This window comes from Trachemys scripta, chromosome 23, assembly GCF_013100865.1.
Source record: "Trachemys scripta elegans isolate TJP31775 chromosome 23, CAS_Tse_1.0, whole genome shotgun sequence".
Lineage (NCBI taxonomy): Eukaryota > Metazoa > Chordata > Testudines > Emydidae > Trachemys > Trachemys scripta.
Window position 1 is genome coordinate 11,990,823 of NC_048320.1, and position 10,257 is coordinate 12,001,079.

The following is a 10,257-nucleotide window of genomic DNA, read 5'->3' on the forward strand; positions in this document are numbered from 1 at the left end:
CAAGTGTGTGCACACAAACACCCCCCCGATAAACAAAGCAAAAACCTAGAATTATACACACACCTTGTCTGCACAGAAACACACACTCACAAACCAGCGAAACACACCATTAACCCCTCCCCTTCCCCCCTGCCCTAACATACACAAACCAGGGCCATATACAATTTAGCTCTGTAAAAAGATATTTATTCCTCAGCCTAGATTCCATATTGCACGCAGGGAGTAGCACTCGTTCATAGTCATATACTTACAACAACTTTAAATAAATAAAGTTAAGAAAAAGTCCAATATACGGTTGGGGGAAAAAAGACAACTCCCTCCCTCCCCTGATATATTTTTAAACATGTGTTTCAAACTGAAGTGGGGGGGAAGCAATCAGAGGAAATGCAGTTTCTGAAGTTGGATAAAAGCTCATCACAGCAGGGGGGCAGTTTCAGACGTGGCCAGTTCTCTGCCTGATTCGTGTAAGAATTCACGAGAGGTAAATGCCCAGATTATAATCCCCCCACACCCAAATCCTTCTGGGGATACATTTTATATATAAAGAGAAACTTTATCTATGGAACCAATGTCCAGGAGAAAAACTTTCCCACCTCAGCACCTCTGAAATCACACCGATTCTCTAATTCCTTGGACTGGGGGAAAGTGTGTTATTATTGACAAGTTGGTGGTGGGTTTTTTTCCCCCCTTTGCAGGAAAAACGGACAGCTGTGCCTTTAAATCCTGTGTGCAGAACTCCCCCACCCCCACCCCTTTTTGGATTGATCAGCAAAGCAGGTCAAGTCTAATTTAACCCACCTCCATTCCTGCGGAGTTCAAGTGATTTAAATGAAAACCGAGAGCTAGTTCTGTGCTCTGCTCCCAAACTGCATATCCAATTATGCAGAGGTAGAGCAAAGGGCCCAACCTTTGAAAACCCAGGCAGCCCCCATCCTCCCCAAAATAAACCCTTAAATCACGCAGCAACCCACCAGATCCACGCTGAGATTCTCCTGAGTCTAACACTAACTGCGTTTTTGTAAAATAAAAAAATAAAATAAAAAAGGCAGCCAGCCATTTATAAAAGTTTTTTTTTTAAAGAAGATATTGTCATTGATTTCCCCCCCTGTCTGTTCCAAGGCTTTTAGGAAAACAAAATGGAATAACAAAAAATCGGCTCTTCCTCCTTTTGCACCCATTCTGGAAACAAAGCGACGTTATCCAATTTATTAGAAAGGAGCCTTGTATAGGTTAACCCTTCAAGGACTCCAGTGGTGCCAACTGATTATTTGTTGTTCCCAAATACAAACACACTTCCCAACATCCCAATCGGCCAGGGCCTTTTGCGCTCGTGACTTTTATCCAGGAGGTTTTGCTTCTTTTCGACAAAGCACCATATACTCCTTTTATTAGTATTATTTTCTGATGAAATTGGTTATTTATTTGCGTGTTTGTTTATTTTAAAACCACACGATATCAAATTACGGCTGGGTTTTCCTTTTCATTTTTTTTTGTATCGCATTTCAACAAGCTTTTTTTTTTAAAACCCTTTTGGGAAAGAACATGGAGATGATTTCGCGTTTCTGGCTGGGATCAATTTCTTTGCAACATGTAAACAAAGAGTCGGGGGAACCGTATTTCTTTAGCACCGAACAGGGTGTCTCTGTTGCATACAAGGCGTGCGTGTTGTGGGGAAGAGAGGAAGTTTTGAGGTATATTATATTGTATTCACAGCCTCCATCACATTAGATAATGTATGTATGTGTGCATAGACAATAGTGAGTATATGCAATCTGTGTGTTTCATATGTACACAGACACAAACACACACATATATACCCACACACTTTGTGAGGTGATTATATCCCTTAGAGAATATTCCTGAGTTATTTGTGTTACTGGTGTTTGTTGCTTTAGCAACATTGATAGCCAAAGTGTCTCTTTTCTGCTCAGTTTATCCAGGCTAAAAAAGACAAATTCTCTCTCCTTTTCACTTCACTGGCAGATTTGCATGTCCAAGGGCTTCAGGACCAGGCATATAATTAAAGAAAAACTAGCTAACACGTTCGGAATGGAGCCTGAGATTCCCAGCAGCCATGCACCCTCTTGCAGACTTTTTGAATATTTTCAAACTGATCTCTCTCTCTCTCTCTTTGTGTGTGCGTCTTTGTTGACATTATCCCAAGCTCTTGCATAAATAACAGTGGTTTGTAATTAACAAACGCCACAAATCTGTTTGCAAATTCCTCCCCCTTCCTTCCCCCCCCCCAAAAAAAAACCCCCCAAACAAACCCTGGAAAACACATTTTTAAAAATCTGCTTTGGATGTTGCAGCTAGGAGTCCAGAAGCAAAATGTGCAAATTGGAGCAGGCGCTGGAGAACCGCATTCCCCTTAAGACATTAAAAGGAAAACAAGAAGATTATTTCTCTCGGTGTGTGCCTCTTTCCCTCTCTCCCGGGCTTTGCTTTTCAAATCCCCTGTTCGGGCAGCCAGGACGACCAGCGCAGTGTATGTATGCGAAGAATAAAAGACTCCATTTTTGTACGCGTGTGTACATTGGAGACAAGGACTTAGTCTGCTCGGAAGAGGTTTAAAAGCAAACTGGAGAAGGGAGAGAGACTTCCAACAGAACAGGTATTTCTCTCACACAACAGACAGCAGATTTTTATAACCTTCCACAGTAATTGCACAGGCATAGGAGAAATCCCACCCATTTTGTTGAAACGGAGAAAACGACCCAATCAATTAAAAATGCAAAACAAAGAGGAAAAAACCCCACAGAGGAATGTTTTTAGCATCAAAATAATTCAATATGCCTAAGAGAAAAAAATAAATGATTGAAGAGAAAATATTTTTGGCCTGTTATGGATATTTTTTTCCACCAACGATGGAATGACATTAAAAATCGAAATCACCGGAGGCCAGGTTTGACTACTTGCTTTGATTATAATTCTATAATGATCCACAAGTTTTCTTTCTTTCTTTTCTTTCTAGTGGAAGTACAACCCCGTGTATAGGATGTCCGCTGGAGTCAATTATAACACTATAGAGGGGGGAATTAAAACATTCACACCAATGTGTTGAAATTGAGGGAATCGCATGGTCTCACTCAGACTGCGTCAGATCCGCGGGTTGTTGAAAATATTTTATGCTGGAAAGGAGTGGGAGAAAAGCAAAAAAGCTCACACTCGCTTTGATTTGTCTAACATTTCCAAAACAGAACAGACTCCAGAGCCAGATGAACGTTGATGTCCGAGAGGGGTGAAATCAACTCAGAAAGAGTCGAAAGGGCCCGCTCCAAAGACACTGGTTTGTAAGAAGAGTTAGACTGAGATGTGATTTCCTTTACAGAGAAGAGAAACTTTCTCCCAACATTCTTCTCCGCATTCCACTTTGGAACTTAATAGAGATCAAATTGTCCATCTGCACTTAAATTCCTAATGCTCCCGGCTCCTATTTCTTGCGCCAATAAAGCTTTTACAGGCCTGCTACCTCTAGACTATCCGACTTAGGGTATCCAGCAAACAACTCTTTTTTTCCTTTTCTTTTACATGCAGCAGTTTCCAATAACTTCCTCTGAAACCCGCCTGTTTTCTTTTTGCAGACAGAACTCCCTATTCTTTTTTTTGGGGGGGGGGTCCTCTTTGGTAGATAAAGTAGATTATTTAGTTTAAATAGCTGCTTGCAATTTTTCGTATGAGATTGATTAATGCAAAAGAGGGGGTATTTCTTCTAGAGGAGAGATCATTCTTTCTCTCTGCATGGGATTGTTATTATTTTAACCCAATGCCTGTATCAAGGAAAGGAGAAATTAGATCCATTCTTTTCTTGCTTCAGCGTTTGTGGTTTTTTTTAAGAGAAAGCTTTGATGAGATCGGTTTAATGTGTGTTGGGCTGACAGCATTAAATTCTCCCACAAACGCAGAGGAAGTGGGAAGGGACAATATACAATTAACTTGGGGTGAATGGGAAGGGAGGGACATTTCTCGTTTAACTTGGAGAGGGGAGGGAGGGCAGGACCACTGTTGAACACTTCCCAGTCAATATGCACATTTTAGTCCCTATCAGCCTGGTTGGAATAAACCACCGAATGTAAAGGGGGTGAGGTATTCCTCAAACTGACCTGGTTTGGGGGCGGGTGTTTTATTGTCTCACAGAACCCCCGAAAGGTGGACACCCCCCCCAAAAAAAAGAAATCGTGTAGAAACCAGAGTTGAAATCCCTTTCCTCCCCCTCTCCAAATGTCCAGCAGTAGATATATGTGGCCAAAGTTTCCTAACGTGATTTGGGGGGTCCATTTGATTGGGGGAGTCAGACACATTAAAGGGCGCTGGGGTGGGGGGTTAGAAGCTGGGGTGCTCAACCCTTCCTGAAAATCAAGGCGTCTCCAGTTGGGCACTTCAGATCCCTAGGGTCGTTGGGAATAATCCGGTTCTCATCTCCCTCGCCCCCTCCCTCAACTGTTGCATGTAAACCTGGCCGGCGAACATTCATCCGGCCTCGTTTAGAAACCCTCCAGGCCATAGGCCCGGAATTTGAGGCTGGGGGGCACAGGGAGGGCGCTGCCGCCCACCTGCCAGCTCCACAGCGGGTGCGTTTTGGAGGGCGCGCAGGAGTTCTTTACGCACAGGGAGGCGGCGGGGCGCAGATCCCCATCCTCCCCCACTACCAGCGAAGGCGTGCAGGGGAAGTTGCCCATGAGGCTGAAGGAATTCCTGCCTGGTGCTGGCCCGGCGTTGGCCAGGCGTTTGCAATGGGCCTTCCCCTTTGGGGCATTCCTCCTCGGAGTCTTTTGTGGCCTCCCCTTAGCGGAGTTTTGTTGCCGTTCTGCCTCAGCGCCTCTGGCAAGGCGTCTGCGCTTGGAATTCCTTTCCGAGCCATTGCCTTTCAAAGCTTTGTTGGACAAGGGGCTCGGGCTCGGTGCGCCTTTGGAGCCGGGGCATTGGAGCTCGGCCGCTTTGCACGGCTCCGTCCTCCCTCCGGGCCGCAAACTTTTCCCATCCGCGTTAAACCCCTTTGCATAACACCACAGCTTGGATTGCCTGATGAGCCTGTCGAAATGCTCCCTCCTGGGCTCCCCTAAGACCCTCTGGGGAGCCGGGCTGAGGCTCCCTGCGAATTCCTGAGCGGAGGGCGGAGGAGCTGAGCCCAGGGCGGGCTCTTGGGAAGCAGATCGCCCGGCTAAAGCAGCGAGCTGCCTCTCTGCTTGGTCACTGGGGCCTAACGAGGCTGCATTGTTCGAGGCATCCTTGTGCAAATCCTTCCCTTTGGCGCAGGGCTCTGTCTCCCCACAGCCTCCCGCCTTTTGTTGTGGGTCCCCCCCAGGGTAGCTGCAGCTCGGGGAGGGCTGGGAGGAGGGGGGCTCCTGCTTTGCGCACGCGAGCTCCGGCGGCTGCTGGGCCCCGGCTCCCAGAGCTGGAAGCGGCCTCAAACTTTCCAAAGTTGACGCTCGCAGAGTCCTGGCCCAGAGCTGCTGGGAGAGGAGCAGGAGGTTGGGGTCGGGGCGCAGGGCTGCTTTGTGGGGCTCGTCTCCGCTGGGCTCTCTGGGGGGGTGGGGCAGTTGCTGGAACCGGGGCAGAGCCGCCTGCCTGTAGCGGGTGCTCTGCACCGAGTCCCCGCTGCACAGCGAGCTGCTCTCCGACTCCGAGGAGCTGCCTTCCTCGCTGCTGCACGACGTGTCCCCCTCCTCTTCCTCCTCCGACGAGTCGCTGGAGGTGGCCGGGCTGGAGCCCCCGAAGTCCAGGCTGGAATCCGAGTCGCTGGAGTAGCCGGCCGAGGTGCCCTGCCTCTTGGAGCCCGGGAAGAGGCGGCCTTTCCTGGCCGCCCCCTGGCCCTTCTCCTCGGGGAAGAGCCCTTTGGAGCAGCAGGACCCCCGCTTGGGCCGGTGCTCGGGCTGGTGAGACGCCTGCCCGGCTCCGTGCGGCCCGCGGGCTGCCGAGTGGAGCAGCTGGAGGTCCCGGGGGTAGGCGCTCAACACGCCGGCGAAGAGTCCCCCGCGGCCCCCCAGGCCGTAGCCCTTCCTGCCCCGGGTGGCTTTGTCATAGTTTTGGAAGAGCCCGGCCGCGGGGGGATGGGGCGCGGGGGCCAACTCGCTGCAGATCCCCGGCTCCTGGGTGCAGTAGGGACCGGGGCCGCAGGAGGAGCGCAGCGGCTGCCGGGGGCAGTCGAAGAGATCCGCGGGGCCCGGCAGCAGTAGCTGCTCTCGCCTCTTCCTCTTCCTCCTCCTGGGGTTGAGGCTCTTGCAGGAGGTGCAGAGCGCCTCCAGGTCTGCCTTGGAGATGAGCGAGCATTTCACCGCTCGCGTGGGCACGGAGTTGATGGCTTTGAGGGTCCGGAGCTCCCTGAGATCGCAGCGGCGTCTCTTGATCTTCAGGGTCTCCATCTTCTTGCTGATGGTGGTCCTGGGGATATCCTTAAACAGGTCGCTGAGGACCTGCGCCAAAGCAAACATCTGGGTGCCATTGATCTGTAAGTATCCCAGGTTTATCCCTTCGATTTCTTGGTAGCCCGTCTGGAATTCCCCGGGCCTGGCTTCCCCATTGTAACCCCTGGTGGCTGGCACCATTCCGAAGGTCCCTTCGCAGGTCACGAACATGTTGCAAGGAGCATTTACTTGGTCTCTTCCCCAGGGGTCATTGGGAAGACGGGCATCTGTGTTCCCGCTCCTTGGTCACAAACTCCAACCCACAAAAAAGGGGAGAAGAGGTGTGTGTGTGTGTTGGGGGGAAGCGGCAACGCAGTGGATTTCCCTTTCAAACGCTCCAGTCAATGATTCGTGACATCTTCCAAATACCCAGTTCCTCCTCCTGCGCTGGGGCTAGATTTCTCCCCTTCCCCCTCCCCAACCAAAAAAGGCCGAGAGGGAGAAAGAAAAATAAAGAAGCCAAACATCTTGCCGCCTCCAAGACTCCCCCCACCTTCCGCTTCAAAAATAACCTCTCTCCGAAAAGAAGCCAGCCAGCAGGTCCCCCTTTTGCTGGGCAATGCCAGTTAGACGCTAAGCAAACAAAGCTAGAGAGGTGGAGGTGGTGGAATAAAAATGGAATCTTGCGGGGGGGGGCACCACACAAATCCGTGTAGCTCCCACCGTTTGCTGGGTTTCTTTCTTAAAGACAAGCTCCCGGAGTACAGTATATGATAGGAAACACCCCACCAAATAATTTCTCAAATCTGGAAGCTGATTGGGTCCTTTAGCCATGTGATGTCATAAAACCCCAACATTTCACACACACCCCCATGTAAAACACTCATAAAAAAAAAACCCTTGCATTTAACAGCCACGCTGCTGCCAGGCAGACAAATATCCAGTGGTACATGAGCGTGTTGCAGGATTAGATGGGGAGAGGCAGATTTGACTCTGTGCCTATAGCTACATTTTATGCAGATGTTATATATGTATAATGTATTTGTATATGCACACAGCCCGGAAAAACAGATGTGCTTATTTATATAAATATGCATGCTAACATTACAAACACACACATATATTTATAGATGCACTATTTTACAACATGTATGCTGCTTTTTCAAGGTAATTTTAATGCTGTCTTCCTTGTTAAGAAATCACCTTTTTAGCAGCTATAGGTGCATCTCTATGTAGTTTTATATTGTATTTATTTTAGCCTCTTTATACAGAATTATTTTACGAGATTTTACCTTTTTCTTTAAAATGCAGTCTTCCTAGGTTTTCAGCCAAACCTATTTTTTAAAAATATGAAATGTTACTGCTTTGACTTCAGAAGGATTGACTCTGTAACCATTCATCATTTAAACTGAAGTAGAATGCTTCTTAATTGCCAATTACTATATTTATTGTTCTGAATGATAGCCTTGATAATAATAATTTATTATTATTATTATTATTATTAAATTATTATTAATAATAATAAGCGAAGACGCGTTTCTTTTTCTTTCTTTTTTTTTTACTCACCCATCTTCTTTTCTTCTTTTCTCATCTTTTTCTTCCAAACTTCTGGATTTGATTTGATTTATTTACTTATGTTTAAAGAATTAATGATTCTGGAACGTGGCTTCACTTCACGGCAAACTTAAAATCCCAAGATTTCTTTGGCATGTGATGGCCTGGCTCCTGGTAACCCTGACCCATCCAGGCTTACCCAAAAGGAGAAAGAAAAAAAACTGGGCTCTATTGTCCCACCAGAACCCATTTCTTTCTAAACCTGAAAGCTGCTCGCGCTATTTGACTGACGCCATCGAGGTTGGTAAGGGAGTTTGAACTCTTTGTCATAGGGCACTTATTTTGGGGGCTTAGTTACCTCGGAAACTTTTGGGAAAGGGAAGTCCCAGCTTCAAAGCCTCCTTTAAATGAAAGGTTGTGTTTATTCTTTCCCTACTTTTTGTTCAATGTTCAGTGTGAGTCATGTAATAATAATACAATAAATTATTACGATTATTCTGTATTAAGTTGTGAAGCGATATGTCTGATCGACCACAAATTGTCCTCTTTTAAAAGCAACCCCCTCGGAGGAGGTGCCACATTCCTGAGTATCTGTGTTGGGGGGGAAAAATGAAAATAAACCCAACATAGTTTTGAATTTGGGACTGATCTCGCCCGATTTAAATGTACTTTGCTGATCCGTTACTTAAAACGGCATAAAACCCCACATCCTAACCGGAGGCCTCCTATTTTTAAGCAGAAATCAATATGGGGAGGTTTGCCTTTAATAACATACACACATAACCGAACTCATGGCCCTGCTAAGAAGAGAAAACGTCACATTCTTCACGTCCCCTTGTGTTAAAACACCACATTTCAGCCCCGGTTTCTATATGCAGCGAGTTTCCTGTGCGTGTAGATCCGCCATCCAACACAAACACAAAATTCTTCTTTGTTTGGCGCGGGGGGAGATAGTTAAGATCGCAGAGGACAGAAAGGGACCAGTTAGTGCACACTGCAGCTTGTTGCTGTAGGTTGTTGTGTGTGTGGAGGCGGGAGAGAAGTGGGGAAAATCGGGGACGATCACAAAAAGAGCCGTTTGCATGAAACAGGTCAGTCAGACGGGAGTTTCCCTTCGCAAATAAGTAGGGAGCTCTCTGGTATTTTTGTTTCCACGGAAATCTAGAGCCGTTCTACCCGTATGTTAAGCAGGGCTCTGTCCCAGACGGGCAGGAGGTGAGAGGGGTGTGGGGATGGGGAGCTGGTATATAATGCCCTGTCCAACTGGCTAATTCACAGTTTCACGGCCTTCGAGGGAGGGGTCCAGCTATGAAAAGGCAAGTTCCAACACACAGCAAACTTCCCCTGGCGGCAAAGGGGGGTTGAGATCTTCGCTCGAAAATCAGAAAAGAGCTCCGAGGGGCAGGCATGCTAGGCCAGAGGCCATAAAACATAGAGATATTACATATAACAATAGATCTCTAGGGCAATATAAGGAGGCAGGTTTTGAGCATAATTATACCATATTTTAGCTGTAGATAAAGTTTGATATATATTGATATATAATGTGTGTTTATATGTATAGTAGTTGACCCTTGGTAATGCAGACTGACAACCTTAAAGCATACACAGACAATATTTTAGAGGCTGATAAAATGTTATATATTTGTATGTACACACCAGCACACCGTGGGGTCTATATATATTGTATGTACACAGACAATCTGTGCACTCACATATTCTCTCTCTGTGTGTACACACACACAGAATGTATAAATGTATATACATACACACTATACTGTGTTTTGATGTGTACACAAACATACATTTTAACCTCCTCTAAACCATCTGACATTTATATTTGAAGTCTAGCTGGTTGCATCGCCACAGATCAATTATTACACACATAATCCTGACCCCATCCCTCCCCAGCTAGGTCATTTTGAGCGCTGAATTACAAATTTATAGCCGGATTTGGCCATTATTAGGTGGATCAGGGCTTTTATATGTCATTGATGTTTAGGGTTAGGGTCACCCGAGCCCTTATTTATGTCGAATTGGCGCCCACACAAAATGGATTGCTCGCCTGCTCTCTCTCTTCCTCGTGCAACAGTTATTTGGGTGGTGGGTCATTTCAACCCAAAGATGTAATAATTGCAAGTGACTGTGCTTTGCAAGACGGGCAGAAAACTCCCCAGCACCTTCCTCCCTTGTGTCGATAGTTCTAAATTCCGGGCAAGGGAGGAAAGTGAGTGAGTGTGTGTGTGTGGAGGGGGGGGGGTTTCCGATCTCTACCTCCTCTCACCCACTCCCTTGCACATGAATGGAAAAGACAATGGGCCAGGGTGATCTCAAGCGGTAATCTTGATTCATAAAGCAG

At 47.0% G+C, this 10,257-nt stretch overlaps 1 protein-coding gene across 1 annotated transcript; it reads right to left on the reverse strand.

Annotated features, from left to right (window-relative positions):
* Positions 1-2,246: 2,246 nt before the first annotated feature.
* On the reverse strand, positions 2,247-7,091 carry EPOP (elongin BC and polycomb repressive complex 2 associated protein). The gene has a single exon (XM_034756232.1). It carries the CDS (start codon positions 6,573-6,575, stop codon positions 4,485-4,487), a length of 2,091 nt encoding a protein of 696 aa, XP_034612123.1. The 5' UTR covers positions 6,576-7,091; the 3' UTR covers positions 2,247-4,484.
* Positions 7,092-10,257: the final 3,166 nt, after the last annotated feature.